This window comes from Acomys russatus, chromosome 7 (genome assembly GCF_903995435.1).
Source record: "Acomys russatus chromosome 7, mAcoRus1.1, whole genome shotgun sequence".
Lineage (NCBI taxonomy): Eukaryota > Metazoa > Chordata > Mammalia > Rodentia > Muridae > Acomys > Acomys russatus.
The window spans coordinates 53,631,688-53,653,978 of record NC_067143.1 but is presented as its reverse complement, the minus strand read 5'-3'; the positions used below and the strand labels follow the sequence as shown (position 1 = coordinate 53,653,978).

The 22,291-nt window shown below is 48.3% G+C and overlaps 1 protein-coding gene across 2 annotated transcripts in view; it reads right to left on the bottom strand.

Annotated features, from left to right (window-relative positions):
* Clpb (caseinolytic mitochondrial matrix peptidase chaperone subunit B) overlaps nucleotides 1–21,865 on the bottom strand; it is a 125,944-nt gene extending 104,079 nt beyond the window's left edge. For both annotated transcript variants that reach the window (XM_051149072.1, XM_051149073.1), the window contains exons 1-2: nucleotides 21,404–21,865; nucleotides 18,223–18,274 (exon numbers count right to left, since the gene is read on the bottom strand). In XM_051149072.1, coding sequence (XP_051005029.1) covers nucleotides 18,223–18,274; nucleotides 21,404–21,788 — 437 coding nt within the window. In that variant the 5' untranslated portion in view covers nucleotides 21,789–21,865. The remainder of the gene's footprint in view (nucleotides 1–18,222; nucleotides 18,275–21,403) is intronic.
* Nucleotides 21,866–22,291: the final 426 nt, after the last annotated feature.

Below are 22,291 nucleotides of genomic sequence, written 5' to 3'. Positions count from 1 at the left end.
ACCAGATCTCCCCCACTTCATTTTGTTGCTTCGCAAGTGAATGCCCAGCAGGCACTCATTTCAAAGTCTTGAGCCAGCTGGGGGTGGAGTGAGGCGGTGACTGCCTGCTGAGAGTGGCTGAAAGGGCCTCTGAGGCCAGAGAAAGCCACCCTTGCTCTCCCCTGTGATTTTCACCAATGGACAAAATGCGGCAAGTGAATTAATCTCTTTTAAAAAGAGCAATGCTTGTGACAGAGCACGGTGTCTCCGAAAAGGTTAGGATTCCATCATCCCTGAGATGACGAGTAGAATGCTTAATGTAGGCTGCCAGGCAGTGCACAGCAGCCTGTGCGGTGCTGGAGAGGGGGTGGGCACCGCAGGCTTTGCTGGGCTCACGCTAGACTTGTGGCCAGCTCTCCCTAATGAACTAACTCTCCTGCTTGGCAGGGCAGTGGTGCACGGTACTGAACGGCAATGGCTCAGGGTAATAGCCAGGAGACCACAGTAGACACCTAGAGTTGAATCCCAGCTCTTGTACAACTCCCAGGGTCTACAAGGCAGAAAAGTTCTTAGTTCAAATACAGCCGCTGCTACTTACCGAGGGAGGGCCCATGGATAAATGTGCAACTTGGCTTCTCTGTTTCCTCCCACATCTCCTGTTGGAGAATGGACCTGGGTATGGTGGCGCATGTCTATAACCCCAGCACTCAGAAAGCAGAGGCAGGAGGACGGCTACAAGTCAAGGTCAGCCAGGGCTATATATCAGGACCTTGTCTCTCAGAGGAAAAAAAAAAGGTCTCCCATAGGGGACTTAACGAGGGACCAGCAGGCTAAAGACCAAGAGGTGTTGCTATCCCTTCTGCTGGGAAGAGGGGGGAGGCAGGCAGACTTTCACTTTCTGCTCTAATCACTTCCTTACAGTTGTAAGTTGTTTCACAACAGTGATCACAATATTGCTCATTTTTTCTTAACCATTTTAGGCTTCATCCTCTAAGGTTTCCTTAAGATGGTCATCTCAGACCTCTCTGCTAATCTGTATCAAAACAGACATTTGACTGTCTTGTCTAACTTCCTCAGTCACCAGTGTCCTCCAGAGATGACCTGTCTCTGCCCCTATTCCTGCCCTGGCAGTTGGCACGTGGGAGTTCTCAGTGTTAAGAGTCTATCAGCTAGCCTCCAATCCTTGTATCTTGTGGTGGAAGATTTGTGGCATAACAGTCTTTTTTAAAACTACTTAGGCTCTGCGTATAAATAAGTGCGAGGCATTTCAGACTTGAGGGTGGGTGAGGAGGACACCTGAGGACATGGCCTGGAGGGCTGATAGTCATGGGTTCTAGTCATGGCTGGCAAGTACTTGATAAATCTACTTCTGTGGACCTTAATTTTCTCTGCAGTCCCTATCACTTCTAAAATCTTATCATTTTAAATATGTGTAGCATCTGGAGCTGAAGAGATGGCTCAGCTATGAAGAGCATGTGTTGTTCTTGCACAGGACCTGGATTTGGTTCCCAGAACCCATGCAGAGGTGGGTCCTAACCACCTGTAATTCCAGCTCCAACATCCTCTTCTGAGCTCCGCCAACAGTACATCCCCCCACCTCTCTCTCTCTCTCTCTCTCTCTCTCTCTCTCTCTCTCTCTCTCTCTCTCTCTCTCTCTCTCTCTCTCACACACACACACACACACACACACACACACACAGAGGCAAATCAATCATACACATAAAGATAAATCTAGATAATATATGATATATATAAAATGAAAATGAAAACTGAGAAGTAAATTCCTAGCAGACATGACACAATAAGACTTTCAAAAAGACAGTCCCATAGGCTTGGTGCTTGCAGAAGGGAAGATGTCCTAGGCAGGCAGATGCAGGTTTAAGTCATTCTGACTAACTAGCTCTTCTCAGGGAAAGAAGATACCACTTCACTTTTCTTCCTTTTTCTTTATGACCAATCAATACAAAGCGGCCAGTGAACTTCAATCATGCATTGTTCCAACTGATTTCCGGATCCTTTGCAGGAACTGGCCCTCAGCTGCAGCCAGGGAGGGGCTAAGAGTGGGGAGCCCTGTCCCACCTGCACCAGAGGCCTGGAAGCACTGAGCCATGCAGACCCAATCATGATCACTATCTGGGCAACAGGACCCTGGCTGGAGCCGCCCAGAAGGCCCTGTTTACAGTAATAACAGCACCAGGCCCTCTGTCTGAGCAGAGGCAAGGCGCCTGGGGCTAGAATCCCCAGGCAGCCTCCATCTGTGCCTTATCTCCCAGCCAGCCAGGGCTGGGGGCTGGGGAAAGGGCAGCAAAGGCTGTTCTTGGACCTCAGCCTGGGCCTACAGATTTCAAGGCAAGGGCCTAGTGATCTGACTGCACAGGCACAGGACCTCTTTAGTCTCTTTTGCATTGGCTATTTGAATTGAGCACCAGCTCAAGCCCTCTCCTTCAGGAAGCCCTCCCAGGTGCCCTCGTTTGCAGCGATGAGGCTACCCAGCACTCTTACACCCAGGCAGCCTCAGTGAACAGTGAGAGTACAGAGACTGGCATGTGCTTAGCACCCACAGCTTAGATGCAGTGCATCTGCACACTTCACCCCTGGGTCTTTCCTACTACACTTAGTTTCAGTGTTTTGGAACCTAAAGAATGTCCTACAGATCAACACTGAGAAGCGGGTTCACTAAGCCTCTCTGGGAAAAAAATGACCCGCCCAGGTCTGTCTCTGCCTCTGCCCAGCTGTGTGCCACGGCAGGTCATCTACCTCAGCAGCCTGCCAGAATGCTGATATGGCCAAAGAGGCTGTATGTGCATGCTGTTTCAATGGCAGCTGCTACCATGACAACTGCTCTACATGTTCAAAGGCAAATGGTGAAGGAGCTGCTCTGCAACCTAAAGGACACGCACCGCTCTAACTAAGTAAGGCCCAGTGCTGGGTGGCCATTCTTTGTCCTGTTCTTTACAGACACCTGTTATATATTAATGTGCACAGGTTGCTATTTTTAAATTGTTAAATTTAGAAGCCAGTTACAAAAATAGCACCAAAAATTCCTTCACAGATCCTTCCCATGTAGCCACTGTACACTCGGATTCATTTCTAATACGTTTTACTTGCCCCGTGTGAGAATTAACCCCAGCAGTATGCCCCTTATCTCCAAATACTGCAGCATGTATTTCCCAGTACAAGGACAGACGTCCACAGAAACACCAACTAGGGTGGCCAAAGCCTCAGTGTGGTGGAAATTCAATCATGTGCAGATCAGAAATACTCAAAAATAGAAAAGAAAAAAAAATCAGAAACTAAATGAAAACGGAATCTATATTGAACATATACATTTTTGTTGTCATTATTTCTTAGACATTGTAGAGTATGAGAACCATTTGCACAGCATTTACACTGAATTATGTATAAGTAATCTGGGGACGATTTAAGCATACAAGAATATATATGTAGGCTTTATGGAAATACTATGATATAGTATATAAAGGGCTTAAGCATCTGCAGCTTAGGGGACCCATCGAGGATCCCAGAACCAACTGATACCACAGGATGAACATTTTACCTCATATTCTGCCTATGTTCAGATGTGTCCAGTTATCCTAATATTTTTCACAGCAGTCTAGCCCTGTGACTCACATGTAAGACAGAATCAATATAAAGATCAAACACTGTGTTTAATGATTTAAAAAATAAGAAAAAAAGATGCCAGGCAATAGATATCATATTACATGAGGTTTATTAAATGAATGTGGGGAGGAGGAAAGGAGGGAGGAAGGGTACCCCAGAGAGAGAGAGAAGTGGGAGGAGAAAAGGAGAGAGAGAGAGGAGGAGGAGGAAAGGAGGAAGGGCACCCCAAAGAGAGAGAGAGAGAGAGGGAGAGAAAAGGAGAGGGGGGGGAGAGAAAAGGAGAGAGAGGAGGAGGAGGAAAGGAGGGAGGAAGGGTACCCCAGAGAGGGGGGGGGGGCAAGGGAGTAAGAGGAAGGGCAAGGTAGGTCTGTCCTCTTATATACTGGGCAGAGCCACGCCCCCTGGCAGGTAGGCAATGACATCACAGGTAGGCAGACTGAAGCAGAATCCTAACACTGTGTCTTCATTTCATCTAGAATAGTTCCTCAACCTTTCTGTGATCTTCATAATATTGCCATTTTTGCATAGTAAGGCCAGTTACCATGTCTCCCTTTCAGCTTTGAGGTACCACTTTCTATACTCCTTCAACACTTCACAGCTCTTCCTGAGGACTCTGAGTGAGTGCTGACCCAGGCCTTCAAGGCAGCCGCTGGACAGACAAATACTTGGCAAACAGCTAAAATACAAGCAAGGACCCTGGGGGGGGGGGGCGGTGAATGTCATGTGAGCAACAACGATCAGGGCAACAAGGCAACAGGAAGGACTTTCTGGATGCAGAGTCCTCCTGCCAGAAGGGACAGGCGGAAGCATGGACCCCACTAATGATCTCCTGGGATCACCTAAAGTAAACACCTCTGCATTCCCAGGGAGATGTGTCTGGCTGAGACTGGAACATGAAAACACAATGAGTAAAGGAGAGGAGCGACCCACGACTATAGCCTGTCAGCAGCTGCCTTAGTGACTGCTTGGTCCAGGCAGTTAAGGCAAGGGAAAAGGCTAGGGGCGCCACCTACTGGCCCAAAGCAGGTCTTTGGGCTGCAGTAGAGGGCAGCTGGCTGCTTGCCAGGAAGTTTGTCACAATTAGTGAGGAACAGTAGTGGATCCAACTCCTCAAAGTGGACTGGCAATTGAACAACTACTGTCAAGCTATATGAAATTTTCAGTGAGGAACAGACTGGGCAAAGCCACCATAATACCTGCCCATACCTGCAGGGGACAGCAAAAGGTCAGCCTTTGTTCATGCAACAGAACATGAACCAGCTTCTCAAAGCCATCTATTCTCTGTGCTGGGGATTGAGGGCATGCTATGGGCCAGATGCAGACCTTGCCCACAAAGGGAGCGCAGTTTGAGCTTGGAGAAGGGTAATGGAACAGGTCCCTCCACCCCCAATAGTTCATTATCATGGGCACTCTGACATGTCTGTACAGGCAGCAACAATGACATTTTGGCTCCTCATATCTGGCAAACTCTTGAATGGAATTTTTGTTTTTTCAGTACTCGAGACTGAACTCAGGGCCTCTTGCATGCCAGGGAAGCACCACTGAGCTATAGCCCCAGCACAGTCTACCTGAAAACTGTTTATGTGTTTGAGTTTGAGCATGCAGGTGCCCACATGGCCAGACGAGGACATCATATCCCCCAGAACTGATGTTACAGACAGTTGTGCGCTGCCTGCTGTGGGTGTTGGGAACCAAACCCAGGTCCTTTACAAAAGTAGTAGGACTCAACTGTTGAGCTATCTCTCCAGCCACATCCCCAAGCCTTTTAACTTTCAAAAAATTGCCCTATACTCCAGGCAGGCCTTGAACTTGTGTCCTGCCTCAAATAATGGGAGTCCAGTGGTTCATTGTTCTTTTTGTTTCATTTTGTTTTGTTTTGTTTAAAAAACACTGTGTGTGTGGGGGGGGTGCTTTCAAGACAGGATTTCTCTGTGTAGCCTTGGCTGTCCTGGAACTCTGTAGACCAGGCTGGCCTTGAACTCAGAAATACATCTGCCTCTGCCTCTGCCTCCTAAGTGCTGGGATTAAAGGCGCGCGCCACCACTGTCCAGCATTAAACATTTTTTAAATCCTATGTGCATTGGTGTTTTGCCTGCGTGCATGTCTGTGTGAGAGTGTCAAATCACTTAGAGCTGGACAGATTACAGACAGTTGTCAGCGGCCACGTGGGTGCTGGGAGTTGAACTTGGGTTCTGAGGAGCCACTTGAGCCATCTCTTCAGCCCCATGGCTCATCGGTTTTTTTGTCCTGACTGCTGTGCCTTAGGCACCTGACTTTTGTGATCTCATTTGGTCCTAAGAATGAGCCAAGAAAGCCCCATTGTAGACAGTGACTTCAGAGTCCACAGCAGAAAGTGGCAGCCTGGAGCTATAGCCCCTACTCACTCTATGCGGCTCACAGCACACAGCCCGTTCTTTCTGCACTCAGCATGGGACAGCACACTCTAGCTGTCTGATAGGACTATAAGTGACAGAAAATGATAAAGGAAAAGCCTCCAGAGAGCAGGTAACCTCTAAGTTGGAGATACTGGGATTAGTTCCGTGTCTTAGAGGCTTCTCCCATTAAAAATAAAAAATAAAAAGAGGCTCTTCTAAGTCTCAGCATCAGAAAGCCCACAGTCTACCTTTTTCCATAGCAATCTCCCCACTACCACCAATTTCACACGTATAAGCAGTGTCTTCAATGGCTGTGCCTTTGGCCCAAACCAAGCTAAGCTAACAGATGCAATCAAACCAAGCTAAGCTAACAGAGTGCAAGCAGTCCTGATCCTCAGCCTGATCAAAGCTTAACAGACTGTAGGAACCCAGTGAGACAGAGGCAAGAAGGCGAGCATAGGCTCTGGCCACATCAACAGAAGCACACCATCTCTAAAAAGGGCTTGCCTGCCTTGCCCCTCACAATGGTGCCACACTGGAATTCAGACAGGACACCAAAAGTTCACCGCCTTTTCATTAGAAAATGGCTAGGATGTGGCAACTTGAAACCACAATTTAGGGCACCAGACTTGGACAGTGACACGGACTCCTAATATTTATTTCCTAGTAGCTGTTAGCATACAGATGGTCCAACGAGCCTGCCTTTCAGAGGCCCAGCAACCTCTGACATCATCACCTGCTGCCACTGCCAGGTGTGTACCTGATAAAAAGGACGCCGCCAGTTTCTTAGACTCTCTCTTGGTTTCTCCCTGCGCCCCCCCCTCTGTCATGGGTGCCCTTCCCCACAATAAATCTCCTTTATACCAAAGCTGTTACTTGGGCACTGTAATCATTATTATAACAGTAGCACGGTCTCATCATTTAAAGATCTGAACAAGGAAAGAGCCAGTGAGCAGTCCTAGACGACAGAGGAGGGCTAGCAGGTATGGCAACCCGCTGTGTCAAGTGTTATGGGAACTCCACCATTTCATCATGGAAATAGTTACTGTGGGAAAGATAATCCGAAGAGCAAAGAGGTTAATGCAATTGGGAAAAATTTAAAAGGGCAGTGGGCCTCGTTCATAATAATATAACTTGATCATTCACACTGTGAAAACATGTCTGTCAACTGCTGGATGGATTAATCAAATGTGTTTCACTGTGTGTGGAATGGTATTTGGCTTTTAAAAGGCATCAAGTATTGGCAGTGTGCTACCACACATGTGAATGGAAAGTTAAGCTAAGCTGAAGAAGCCAGATACAAAATCCACAGACTGCAGAATCTCATTCATACAAAGTGTCCAGCATGGGCAAATCCAGAGACAAGAAACAGACTCGAGGTTGCCAGAGACTGGGGGAGGTAGGACGGAAATGATCCCTAATGAGCTGGGGTGGGGGTGGGGCTAGGGAATGTTTTAGAGTTAGGCCATATTAATTGCACTATCTCATAAATGTATTAAAAGCCACTGATTTTACATGTTAAAGGGGTGAATTTTCTGATATGTAGTTATAGTAAAAGAGAGGAGAGAAAGACTAGGTGGAGGGGTGGACACTTGTTTGATCAAAATCTACCTCTGCTTCAGGAGCAGAGGGCACCTGAGACTTAGGGGTAGAGCAAAAGTACCTAAACTGGTGGCTGATCCAGGCAGGGACTGTGACTGAGCACTCACCAGCCTAAGAGACCACCCTGCCCTGCCTGTGCTATTCCAAGTCCAGATTCCATGGGAATTCCAAGGCCCTCCAATTGTACTTTACCACCCGCTCTGCTCATCACCTCAGCTCACTGTCCACCTGCAAAGGCTGGTTAAAGACACAGCCCTCTCAGGAGGCCAGGGTGCTAACCCCAAACAAAAGGCCATTGAGATGGAAGTTTCAGTCCAGCCTCAGAAGGGATTCTTATGCAGGCTGGCAGGGTCTCCCATCCACATGAATGGAGACTCCCTGAGACCAGTTAGCTGGCCCAGCTGCTGCCTAGGGCTGTGCTCTCCCACTGAGCAGTCTTTGGAGAATCAACAGAACTTTAATCAACTAATCCATCAACAGGCCAGACTCTATACTCTGTTCCTTTGGAGTGCTCTAGTCAGCCACATGTGACTTGCTTCGGTGGAGACAGAAGCAGTACCATCTAGGTATTCAGATAGGGTCACAACCAGGTGAAGAGAAACACATGAAGCAACTGGAGAAAAAAGGTAAGGTGGTGAATCTCTCAGCCTTTAAGAGCCAATATAATCTGGTAAGAAAGATGAACCCTCAGTATGAGCTGCTGAGAAGAAAGCACACGCTGTGGATGAACGCGGCTTCAGCAGATCCCAAGCGAACACTGGCTGTGAGGTCACCCGAGGAAACCAAGTCTGCCTAAGCGAGGAGTTTTCTCACCTGGAAAATGTACATAATTGTTTATTTGGTCACACAGTGGTAAGAGACACACAGTATTTACTGTCTACCTGCCACACAGTTCACAGCCAGTGAACAACTGTGTTCTTAGCCTGGGGGAGCTTTGTGCAGACAGAGTTTGAGGGGGGCAATGAGGCACGGCCAGAATCTACACAGGTAGGAGACTTGAAAGCTGCAAGGCCATAGGGACCTGTGGATTCCCAATAAGCCTGGCAGAAAGGGTTGTCCCTCGGGCCACCTTCCTAAGAGGAAATGGGAACCCAGGCCAACCTCTTTTTGGCTTCAGGCCTCACTGTTAGATAGGGAGGAGGGCTACTACCAACTGGGTAGCTTTGAGAGATTTACTTAAGCATCCTAAACTTCTGTGTCATTATCTGTGAAGAGGGCTGTGTTACTGGCAAGGCTGTGACATGTTAATGTCACACAGCTGGTTAGTAACTATGACAAAAGCAGACCCCAGGCCCTCTGATTCTATCTATGCATTCTTTCTGTAACATTATGTTGCCTTTCAAAGTCCTAGTATTCAGGACACCTGTGAGGGTTACACTAAAAAACCTGGACTCCCCAGGAAGCACAAACTATCAAATTACAGAAAGCGATGTTCAGGCCTTGACCTCTGCTGGTCTGAGATAAAGATTTTGTTTCAATCCACTGTGAGCCACAAAGACATTTACATATTTCCTGATTAAGACAGCTGGATGTTTTGGTTGCTCTGGTGCCATCATTAATATCTTCCTATCCAGCCAAAATGCTACAGCGATCGATAAAGAGCCAGCCTCTCTAAGGCCTAGAGACAGCCAAATGTGTTTACCAGGGAGAGCTTTTGTTAATTAGATAAAATCCCCAGATCAATTCGCACAACGTTCACCTATGCTGTAGCTAAACACATTCGGGACACCTTGATCCTGGCACATAGACAGCAAGTGCCTGGAGCTGGGGCACCAGGGGACAAGAGCCGAACCAAAGCAGCAGCGCAAAGCTGAAATAACTGTGTTTACCCCTCGACAAAGCCCAACTTGCTTTTCTTTGCTGAACTGTACAGTTTTTCTCCAAAGCCATCTAGTAGACCAGTTTAATCATTTACTTTTTAAAACCATCAAACAAGAAATCAAAACAGTGTATCAAAAGAATTTCCAGATAATTGATAAGTCTAGCAAGGTATCACTGTGTATGTAGTTTTGGCTAGCCTGGAGCTAAGAGATCTTCTAGCCTCCTCCTCCCCAGTGGGAGGAATTGCAGGCATGCGTCTGGGTTTTTTTGTTTTGTTTTCTTGTTTTTGTTTTTTTTGGGACAGGGTTTTTCTGTATAGCCTTGGCTGTCCTAGCATCTCTTTGCAGACCAGGCTGGCCTCGAACTCACACCTCTGAGTGCTGGGATTAAAGGCGTGCGCCAGCCTATGTGAGGCTAACCTGGCCTACAGAGCTATTTCCAGGACAATCGGAGCTACACAGAGAAGCCTTGTGTTGTGACACACACACACACACACACACACACACACACACAAGCTGGAGAGATGAGTTAAGTATCATTTGCGGCTCTTGAGTTCAGTTTCCAGACCTGATATCAGGTGCTTCACAATTACCTCTAACTCTAGCTGCAGAGGATGCAACACTGCCTTCCACAGTCATACGCATATCTACCCATAATTACAATTCATAAAAATAAACCTTAAAAAAAAAGCCAGAACGAATGGCATATGCCTTTAATTCCAGCACAGGCAGGTGACTCTCTGTGAGTTCGAGGCCAGTCTAGTCTATATATTGAGTTCCAGAACAGCCAGAGCTACATAGTGAAACCCTATCTCAGAAAAAAACCAAAAAAGACCTTAATGTTCTTTCTGACTCAATTTTTTCAAATCTTCATTCCATTCAGTGCACAGCAACAGCAGCTATACATGAGCTTCAGCCTGAAAACAGAAACTCACTAACATTTCCTTTCTGAATGAAACACAGCCAGACCTGCTCATTCATTTGGCTTTCCTCTGTTGGATATTTACTATGTATCAGACTCTGAATCTGCAGGCACTAGTCTAACCTTACAGGCTAGGCCAGCTAAGGTCTTAGCCCCACCCGCACACCCCACCTGTCTGGACTCTTCCGCTGGCTTTTCTTCTTTGTCAGGGATTAAACCCAGTTTCACGGAAGCTAGACACGTGCTCTGCCAATGACCTACACAATTTAGACCTGCCTGTCAGCCTGACTTCCTATACAACGGCTATTGACCAACATGTTTTCCACTAAGCAGCAAAAATCTTTAAAAATTATAACCTACGAGCCGGGCGTAGTGGTGCATGCCTTTAATCCCAGCACTCAGGAGGCACAGCCAGGCGGATCTCTGTGAGTTCGAGGCCAGCCTGGTTTATAAAAGCGAGTCCAGGACAGCCAAGCCTACACAGAAAAACCCTGTCTCAAAAGAGGAAAAAAAAATTATAACCTACAAATTTAACTTTTAGCATCTTTCCCTTTTATACACACACTGTGGATTGTCCTTCCCTAAAGCTATCCAACTTTGTTTTGTATCACCTATCCTTGCTCCCTATAGTCCAGCTGTTAGTATTCCGCTTCAGTCTGCCTACCTGTGACGTCACTGCTTACCCGGCATGGGGGCGTGGCCCTGCCCAGGGCCATATAAAAGGACAAACCTCCACGTGGCTCTCCCCCCCCCCACTCCTCTCTCTCACCCTCTCTCTTTCTATTCTCCCTCTCCACTCTACGCCCTCTTTACTTTCTCTCTCTCCCTCTTCCTCTCTCTCTGGGGTACCTCTACCCCCTTTTCTTCTCCTCCCATGCTCATTTAATAAACCTCATATAATATAATATCTGTTCCCCGGCATCTTATTATCTTATCATCTTGTTTTCTTTTTACTAATCATAACACCAACCATATCCTTTGCTTCTCCCTTTCATTCAGAGTCATCCCACTGAAGCCTGTGTGGCCTTAAATTCACCAAACTCCTATTTCTAGAGTTCTGGGCTTACAAGTGGGTAACAGCCACATCCAGCTCCACATCTTTTCCATTAAAGGAAGGCCTCATGACCGGTCAGGTGTCCCCTGTGCCAAGCAAAGGACCCAGCAAATGGCAAGTACTAGTAAATGTTTGTCAAATGAACACCTGAACTGCGCAAGGAAAGGACACACGGCCATTAGAGGTGCAAAGCTTTTGCCACCAGGCTCTCTTCTGCTGAGCCTGTCTGGGATGATGAAGGGCTAAGTGGGGCAACAGTAACAGAGGCCCAGCTCTCAGTCCAGTGAAGGGGAAAGAACAGGCAGGATGCTGTCTAGCAGCAGCGTGGTCTGAAGGAAATGTGATCTCCATGGGGAACAGAAGGTCTCCCAATCCTGTCCTGACAGGCCCTCACGGCCCTGCCGGAGCCCTGACAGATGTGCTGCAGTCTGTCTGGTCCCCTTGGTCTTGGGAGAGTGGCTCAGTGCAGACGCCAGGCTGGGCTGAGAAGGGGAGTCACCTGCTCTCATGGCTGCATCAGGGCAGGGGCCAGCCTCCCAGCTCTAGTGGGAGCTGGGTGGGCTTACAAAGTTTAAGTGCCTTAGGGGGAAAGGAGGAAATGGCTGCTGCCCAGGGAAGGGGAAGGAAAGGAAAAGAACGCAGCCTTGCTGCGCAGCAGTGGAGACTGCCGAGGCTCTGTTCGGCCTGCTTCTGCTGTATTCAGTCAGCCAGGCTAGATTCGGTCACAGGTAAGCAGAGGGACAGCAGAGCCTGCCCTTGTCCTCAGGAGCCATGCAATCCAATGACTCAAGGGGAAAGGCAGCTCACAAACTTTTTGTTATTGTTTTGTTTTTTCCAAGACAGGGTTTCTCTGCATAGCCTTGACAGTCCTGGATCTTCCTTCGTAGACCAGGATGGCCTCAAATTCACATCAATTTGCCTTCTTCTGTTAGGATTACAGGTGTGTGTCACCAGGCCCAGCCTCACAAACTCTTGTTCTGTTTGTTTTCAGATAGTCTTGCTGACCTCTCACTGAGTAGCAATAGGCTGGCTTTGAACTAGAGAACTTCTTGCCTCTCCTGAGTGCTAGGATTACAGGTTTCAGCTAGTATGAGCAGCCCAAAGTACTTAATAAAAATAGTGACATGGAGCCAGCAGAGACGGCTCAGCAGGTAAAAGTACCTGCCACCAAGTCTGAGGACCTGAGTTCAATCCCCAGGACCCACATGGTGAAGGAAAGAACTGATCCCCATTGGCAATCCTCTACCCTCCACATAGCTGCTATGGCACTGGCACACCCAACTCTACTCTCTACATAGCTGCTATGGCACTGGCACACCCAAGCACACGGACACAAAATTAATACGATGTAAAAAGAATAACGTATGCCAATGGTAGACCCTGCTTTGTCCTTTTGGCCAAGCAGCCACTCCACATCTAATTAGCCAGATCCCCATAAAGCAATAAACAGTCCCTACCATGAGGACCACAGTCCAGAGCTGCTGACTCAGTGCTCTCAGCCTGAGAGAGTCATCCTGGCTGGGTTGGCATGGGGTCACTAGTTTTCCTGAGCATACTGTATTCTTGACATTTTACCCTATTTCTCCAACTTGACTCCAATTTCTCTTTCAGAAGATCCTCCAGACACTCCCACACCACAGGAAGAATACAGTAGGCGAGGACAGAAGAGACCAGATCAGCTAGGAGAAGTCAAAAAAGGGTCATAGGAAGGAAGGCGGCACTGCCCCTGAGCCTGGAAGACCGGCCCGATGGAAGCAGCAGGCCGAGAATGGAGTGCAGAGTGCAGCCAGCGGAGGCAGGGAGGCTGCAGCCTGCTCCAGGGATTGCAGACTCTGGGGTGAGGCTCCTCTCCCCATCCGGAGTCTCTGGAGGTTCTGGAGACAGGAGCTAAGAGAGGTCACGGCACAAGATGTCAGAGGCCCAAGATGGCGAGGGCCTAGTAACACTATTCACCAGGTCTGAGCGCTATTCCAAAAACTGACACCACTAACCATACCAATCACACAGTGGCAAAATAACTGTAAACTGAGGGGTGGGGATGGGGATTGAGACTAGAAATCTGTCTTGCTTATAGGCAGGCCTGCTGGACAGAAGTAAAGGGGAGCGCATACAGCAAGCATCAAGTAAAAAACAGCATGAGGCATCAGTGGGGTCAAGGGCAGACACAGGAAAAAAAGGAACAAAACTCAAGACCATTTCCTTCCAGTGGGGATGTAGGCTCTCCATCCAAGGCTACACACAGTGAAACTTTATCTCTAAAAACAAACAGCAACAACAGAAAAGAAAAACAACAAAAAGTAAAGGAACAGCCTCATTGGACACTGCACTGCCGAAGGTGGAAGGAGTGGAGAGAGATGACCTGGCCTCTGGCCTCAAGGGGCATGTAATCCCCCAATTGCAGTTCTTCCTGCATGCAGGCCAGGCATATCCCCACATCTCTTCATTCTTTCTTCATATCCTGCATAAGTCCTGGGCCTGGCAGTCAGCCAGCATTGCCTGCCTCCTGTCTGGACCAGCACGTCGCCTCTGTGGGATGGATGGGGGCTAAGGAGAGTCTGTGCCTCACTCGCATGACTTCTTTTCCTGGTGTGGTGGTTTGAATAGGAATGGTCCCAGAGAATTTGTGTTTGAATGCTTGGCCATAGGGAGTAGGACTAGTAGGAGGTGTGGCCTTCTTGGAGGAACTGGATCACGGTGGGGGCGGGCCTTGAGGTCTCAGAGGCGTAAGTCATTCTCTGTCTGAGGGTCAAAGTGTAGAACTCACAGCTCCTTCTCTGGCACCATGTCTCCAGCCATCACTATAATGAACTAAACCTCTGTCCTTTATTAACAGTTGCCTGATCCCTGCCTGGGGTGGTGGCGCATGCCTTTAATCCCAGTGCTTGGAGGCAGAGGCAGGCAGATCACTGTGAATTCGAAGCCAGCCTGATCTACACAGCGAGTCCAGGACAGCCAAGGCTACACAGAGAAACCCTGCCTCGAAAAACAAAACCAACAGCAACAACAACAACAACAAAAAGAGTTGCCTGGTCGAGACAGGCGTGAAGTCGCACGCCTTTAATCCCAGTGCTTGGGAGGCTGAGGCAGATGGATTGCTGTGAGTTCGAGGCCAGCCTAGTCTACATGGTCTACAAAGTGAGTCCAGGATAGCCAAGGCTACCCAGAGAAACCTTGTTTCGAGAAAAAACCAAACAACCAAACACAATAACAAAAAGAGTTGCCTGGTCCTGGAGTCTCTTCACAGCAATAAAGCCCTAAGGCACAGGGTAAAGGAGATGCTAGTAGAAGGGGATAAGGAGAGGCAGGAGGACAGGTAAGCACTGGGGACACACTTGAAACGTTCCCACAGATATTACCCATGGTGTGAGGTAGTCCCAACAATTCCAAGTTACATGCTAGGAATCCAATTACTTTCTGTACACCACTGGTAGATATTTAGTTGCCACTATTATTATTATTATTATTATTATTATTATTATTATTATTATTATTATTATTTAATGTATTTAGGGGCTAGAGAGATGGCTCAGCAGTTAAGGGCACTGTTTGCTCTTCCAGAGGACCCAGGTTCAATTCCCAGCACCCATATAGTAGCTTACAACTATCTGTAACTCCAGTTCCAGAGATCTGGCATCCTCACACATACACACTCTCACACACACACACACACACACACACACACACACACACACGCACGCACGCACGCACGCACACACAATACCAATACACATTTTAAAAATCTTTAAATGTGTGTGTGTGTGTGTGTGTGTGTGTGTGTGTGTGTGTGTGTGTGTATTTAGGGACTAGAGAGATGAGTCAGTGGTTGAAAGTACACACTATTCCTCAGGTCTTTCACCACTGCCTATCACTCCAGCACCAGGCTATCTGACACCCTCTGGCTTCTGTGGGTACTCGCAGGAGCATACTCGCTTTCCCCTTCACTACACATAAAAAAAAAAAAATCTTTAAAAAGAATTAAATATATATATTTAGTAGGGTGTGTGCATATATAATTCCAGTACCGGGGAAGCAGAGGCAGAAGGAAAGAAGGAAGAGAAGGAAGGGAGGGAAGGAGGGAGGAAGAAAAAGAGGAAGGAAGTGAGGGGAGGGCGAGGAGGAGTATATTTGCTAGGCATATAGTACCCGCCTGTAATCACAGCACTTGGGAGGCCAAGGCAGGAAGATCATGAGTGTAAGACCTATTGAACCTCATACCAGGAACCACCTCAAAAGCAAAAACCAAACCCCCAAACAAGACAACAGAAAGCTCCCAAAACTGAGTCTCAACTGGTATGGTGCCTTCCCAGCATGCACAAATCCCTAGGTTTGATCCCCAGTAAAATCATAAAATCAATCACAGTGATGCACACTTGGAATCACATCATTCAGAAGGTAGAGGCAGAAGATCAGAAGTTAAAGGTCATCCTTGGCTATGCAGTGCATTTGAGGCCAACCTGGGTTACATGAAACCTTGACTCTAAAACTAAAACTTGAAAAAAAAATAAAAACAAAAAACAAAATACCCTCATAAATTTCAGAGCTAAAATATTCTACCCTTGGAGGGGGCTTGATGAACTAAGCTAGAGCCAGCCTCTTCAGCTGACTCCTCAGCTCAGCGAGCCTGCTGCCCACTTTGGGCTTTGGGGACAGGAAGCTACAGACTGGCAGTCTTTGGCAGTTACCAACAGGTGATTCCAGGGTCAGTAAGTCGGTTTCGACTCCCCACTTCCCTGAAATGAGGCTCTGGGAAGCAAGGCACGTGCCTGGGTATGAAGCTGCTGCACACAGCTGCGGTTATGAATGGCTCTTATAACAACAAGATGACATCCATGCTTGGTTTTTAAGATGCATCATCACATGTTTATTATACTATTGCTCCATCATATTTATTTGGCTACAAAACAACTCCCAGCCCATACTTCCAAAAGTGGTTTATTAAAAACTAAGCCTTGAACATTAATACTCAAATGCACCCTTGAGAATCAATAATAATGCTGCAGATAAAATGAAAGGGAATCAAAGCAGTAAGTCTTGGTGGAGCCATGGCTGCCTTTCCACACTGTCTTACATGTTCAAGTATCTGGAGTGGGGAAGGGCACACAGGGCCCATGGTATGCAGGGACAACTATCCCAAACACTGACCTTCTATCTAAATGGTGAACACAAAACCAGGCATGGTTGCCCACACCATTAATCCTAGCACTCAGGAGGCTGAGGCAAGATGATTAAAAGTTCAAAGCCAGCCTGGGTTGCACAACAAAATCTATTCTCAAAAAAACCAGGGCTATGCGGCTGAAGAGATGGCTCCAAGGTTAAGAGCACTGGCTGCTCTTCCAGAGGACCCAGGTTAGAGTCCCACATGCAGTGTCACTGTCTGTAACTCCAGTTCTAGAAGATCCAACGCCTCCAAGAGCACCACATGCACACGGTACACAAAGCACGTATAGACTCAATGCTCACACACACAGAATGAAAAGAAAACTGGCTGGCTGTGATGGCACATGCTTTTAATCCTGATACTTAGAGGCAGAGGCAGAAGGATCTCTATAAGTTTGAGCCCAGCCTGGTCTACATAGTGAGTTTCAGAGCATCCAGGAACACATAGGGAGAAACTCTGTCTCAAAAAACCAAAAACAAGTAAAAAGTTTTTTAAAATATATGTATTTTAAAATCCTAATCAAGGGGGCTGGAGAAATGGCTCAGAGGATAAGAGCACTGATTGTTCTTCCAGAGGTCCTGAGTTCAAATCCCAGCAACCACATGGTGGCTCACAACCATCTACAATGTGATCTAATGCCCTCTTCTGGCCTGCAGGTGTACATGCAGAACATTGTATACTTAATAAATAAATCTTAAAAACAAAAAACCCTGATCAAAAAACAAAACAAACAACAAAACAAAGCCAAGGGTAGAGAAGTAACTCACTGGTAGAGCAATTGCCAAGTGCAATGTGGAATATGTTTGCATCCAGTATTACAAAAACAAACAAAAATATGTAAGGTAAGAAAAGGAGAGTCCCAAACCAGGTGTGATGGCGCACATCTTTAATCCCAGCACTCAGGAGGCAGAGGCAGGTGGATCTCTGTGGGCCAGCCTGCTCTACAAAGTGAGTCCAGTATACCCAGGGCTGTTGCATAGAGAAACCCTCTCTCAAGGACTACAAGAGAAACCCTGTCTGGGGGGTGGGAGTGGGGGAAGAGAGGAAAGGAAAGGGAGGGTCCCACGGCCACTTAGATGCATCTGAAGGGCACCAAGGTACGGCCCAAGAGGGATGAATACCATCTCTAAACAACAATCCCTAACTGATGCTCTGGCCAGGCCAGCCTCAGCATCCAGCCTAGATGCACACTCTGCCCTGTCCATGGCACAAGCTCAATGCTTCGTGTTCAAGAGGAGTCAGCCTCTGTGTACAAATGAGCCTCACTCCACTCAGAAGCCTGAGAGGACGGGCTGAGCTGGTGAAGCTGAATACTACCACCACAGCCTGCCTCCTGCAGGGCCTAGCACACCCCAGCCCTGCAGGCAAGCTTCCTTAGACCCATACAATCTTTTGGCACTAAGAGCTCCTAAGCCCCAAGCTTCTCCAAGAATGCCTACCTGCACCCAGGTCCAAGCAGCAAACATCAATACATGGTCACCTCCACAAAGGAACAAAAGCAAACTGGAACATTCATAGGCTCAGACTCCAAGCTATTGCAACCGAACACTCAAGAGATGTTCATGGGGCCACCCCCATACCTTAAATATATAAAGTCTGGCAGCTACAGGGACACCCTCAGGAAACAAGTCCAGGCCAGGGAGAGATTTCCTCAGGCCTTCTTTGTAAGACAGCAAGGCCCAGCCACTCACCTTCTGACCTCCTGTACATTGTTGGCTCTGGCAGCTTCCATCAGAGCTGCATCTGAAAAGAAGAGGGGTACTGGTCAGAGCCCAGCCCAGGACCTAGCTCTCTAGAGCTACCCAACAAGTCGGTACATGAAAGCAAAAGCTGGACATGAGAAGATGAACCAAACCCCTTCCCCTGGTGGAATCCACCCCACCTCTGCTCTGGGGATCCAAGCAGATGCCATGTGCCCTACTCTCCCCAAGCACTGAGGCTCTGGTATGTGGGTTTCCCTAAGAGTAGAAAGAACCTCAATCAGAAGCCATGGATGCTTGGGGTCCAACCCACTCTGCTATTACCCTCTGTGTGGCTTCTGCAGCCCAACTCAACCAACCTCCCACAGTATTCGGCAGACAATAATCCTTGTTAGCCTCACAAGGATGCTGAGGAGATAAAACAACAGCTAAAAGTCTCCAAAATCCTTAGTGCAAGCTCAGAGAAAGGAGACCCAAACAGGTTAGTTGGATCCCTGAGGTCTCAGGCCTAGCTGAGGCCTGGCCTGGTTGCTGGCACCACCTTGTGGCCACTTGGAACACAAGCCGACAGCAGAGGCACAGCTGGCGCTCTCTGTGCCCAGCCTTATTCTGACCTATTGTTGGCCACTAGGCTGACTTCTTTCTACCCAGGCCTCAGCATTCAGTAACCATGAGACCCACCAGGTAAATGTGAGAGGAGTCATTAGAGCCAGCAGCAAGCTGAGCCCAGGTCTAGTCCCTGCACAAAAGCTTACTTGCTGTGTGACCGGGCCAACTCATGTAAGCTCCTGGGCTTCCGCTTATGCGAAGAGAGATGAGACACCAGCTTCATCATGTGCATAAAAAGCTCTTTACAGACTACGGTGCTGGACTCCACTCCATCTACTGGCCTATGACTAGGAGCCAGGCCTGTCCTACTTACAGATTCTCTGGGGCTCTTTGTTGTTGTTTAATTGGTTGCTTTGGCTTTGGTGTATGTGTGTGGTATTTGTTTGAGACAGAGTTTCTCTGTTGAATGAGAGCTCTGACTGTCCTGGACTCACTTCGTAGACCAGGCTGGCCTTGAACTCACAGAGATCTGCCTGCCTCTGCCTCCCAAGTGCTGGAATTAAAGGCATGTACCATCAAGCCTGGCTGTTTTGGTTTTCTGAGGTAAGATTGTAGCCCTGACTGTTCTCCTGGAACTCAGAGATCCACCTGCCTCAGCCTCCTGGGATTAAATGTATGTGCATCACACCCAGCTTTTATGGATTGTTTTCACAGAAGAGGAAAATTCATTCCTTATAGATAACCTCTTTTCACTCTCCATTCTCCAAGGCCACAGGAAGGAGGAGGAAGGAGCTGAGATTTAACTTGGGACACTCTAGGCACACAGATTCTCAATGGTTTTCCATTACCAGAATCCCCCTTGGCTCTGGAAGGGACCCATTTCTCAGGACACTGCACTGAGGGACGCTGCTCAAAACCCCAGATCAGGCAGCTCAGGAGGGCTGGAAGCAGCTATAGTTTTAGCCGTTACCTAATTTATTAAGTAGATATCACATGCCATAAAGTCCAATCTAGCTCTTAGTAAATCTCAAGGCAGACTTCAGACACACTTCTGTTCTGCCAAGCACGCTGGCTGCAGGACAGTCTCTGCTCATGATCCTTCCATGGCTCTTCACTGCTTACAGAATTCCAAATGCTGCCTGGCATGCAAGGCCCATTTCATCTTCTCCCAGCTCATTCCAAAGACCTTGTCTTCCACCCTCACTGGCCAAAATGCCCACCCCTCCACACCAGGCTGGCTGAAGTCCAGCTATGGAATACAACCCAACCCAAGGCACATCCGTAAATCTCTCTCTTCCACGAGCCACACACTGGGACAAGTGTTTAGTATTAGGGTAAAGGTAAGAGGCAGGCCCCGCCATCATGGGATGCACAGGGCCGCCCCTGTGTTGTCCTTCAGAAGCTTAAACTCCCCATCTTGGAAAGTTTGCCAGTCCTCCAGGAAGGCTATCCTGACCCCACTAGCTCTCTGACCCTCTGTAATACACACTAGCCCTGCATGGCCAACTGCCTGCACCATCTCCTTAACTGGCTAGGTTTTAAGATGGGACCTCTTGAACACCAGCTCCAAGCTAAACACAGATAGCCCCACCTTCAAGTACACACCGAGCTGGAAATCATAAAGTCACCGCACGCTTAAGCTAGGCGGGGGCCCTTTAATATCCTCATTAAGAGGAAGGAAACTGAGGACCAGTGAAGAACGAGTCCAAATTCACAAAGACAGACAGTACAAGACAAGCTCCTCAGTGTCCTCGCTTCTCATCCAAAGCCCTTTCTTTCCTACAAAACAAGTGAAAATCAAGGCAGTCTCCAACCTTGCTCAACAATCTCAAGAGTTTGGGGTGCATGGAACCCACAAGCACCATGCTTTAACAAGTTGCCCCACTGGCAACTGAGAAACTGAGAAGTTGGGCTCAGCCAGCCAGGCCACTCCCCCCCCCCCCCCCCACTCCCGCTCAGCTCTAAGCAATTTAGGTAAGATGCCAATGGGGTTAGCTACCTCCACCTCCTATCCTATCCCCCCCACCCCCACCCCCAGGGCTGTAAGTCTCCAGAGAGTTACTTTCTGCCAACTCTCTGTCCTCCCTAGGCTCCACCCCTCACACTGCCCAGCTCAGGAGTATGACACTAAGCATAGCAAAACTTACAGCAATAGTACAGACTTTGAACTCCAAGACAGGCCAAAACATCAGTCTTGTCAGAGTACTGAGAAATTGCCTTCACTATACAGTGGGGGAAATTAAGCCAAGAGAGGAGCGTGGGGGTCAAGTTATTACCAGAACCAAGTGTACTTCTCCCTTGGGCCTATGTACAGGCTGTCCCTAAAGCTATCGGGGCTTCCTGGAGTCCTCGTTAAAGACTAATGGACCAGTCTATAAAAGGACCAGGCTGTAATTAGGCAGTCCAATGTCCCCAATTATACATTTACATAAGCTGATGACCAAAGAAGGGTCTAGACCTAAAATGGGAAATTATGTAACTTCAAGCTTTCCAGGGCAACATGCTGCCTCGGCCAGCAAATGTTAACTGGGTCTCTCTAAGTAAGGTTTTGTGTTCCAATCTTCCAAAGGAGCCAAGATCCACCCACATCTCTTCCTTGAACCCAGCCTGGTCCCATACTTACCCTTGTTGGACGGATTCTTGCTGTAGCAATGAACCACCAGCGCTGAGGCCAAGGCCCACATGCCCAGTCCCGCCTTGTTGGGGACTCCATCCCAGCTGTCCTGTCCGGGGTTAGAACCGCGTCCCCACGAGGCGGCAGCCAGGCATGGGATCTCCGTGCGTTCTCCATGGCGCCCTCCGGTGGCTGCCACCCGTCCGGGAAACAAGATAGAAGATGCTCCCGGGCGCACCCAGGTGGCAGCTCTCAGCCGCTGCGGCTCCCCGCAGTCTCCGGTGGTTATGCTCCGGCCGGAAGCACTTCCCCGGCTTCGGAGAGATGGAGACTTGAATAACCCTAGGAAAAGCCGCGGCGCTGGCGTGGTTCTCCTCAACACCACGGACAACATCTTGACACCTGCTTTCTATAACCTGCTGGTGCCGGCCCCTGAGCTAGCCACGATCAACATGGCTGCCGCGGCGTGTTCGAAGACGCCGCTTAAGGGGTGGGACTGCGCACTACCTCACGGGAGTGGTAGTCCACGGCCCCAGATCTTTCTCTAGCTGGAGAATGAACAAACTACATTTCCCTGAGGGCTGTGAGATGACGTCACAATGACCTCTGACTTAGCGGAGTTAAAAGAATGTTGGGAAATGAAGTTCGGGAAGAGGGGCGTGGCAAAAGGGAAAACAGTGGGGCGTGGCAATTAGGATTCAACATTCCAGAGCTCGGCGTGTGTATTGACACAGAACTTTAATCCCCGCTTTTGGGAGGACCGGAGTTCAAGGTTTAGGTCAAGGTCAGGTTTTTGGTCTAGGTCAGTCTCCTCTGTGTAAAATATCAAATATCAAAATACTGGAACCCTAGGAGCAATTCCCTAGCTGAAACACAACGAAAATTTCTCACCAGTGT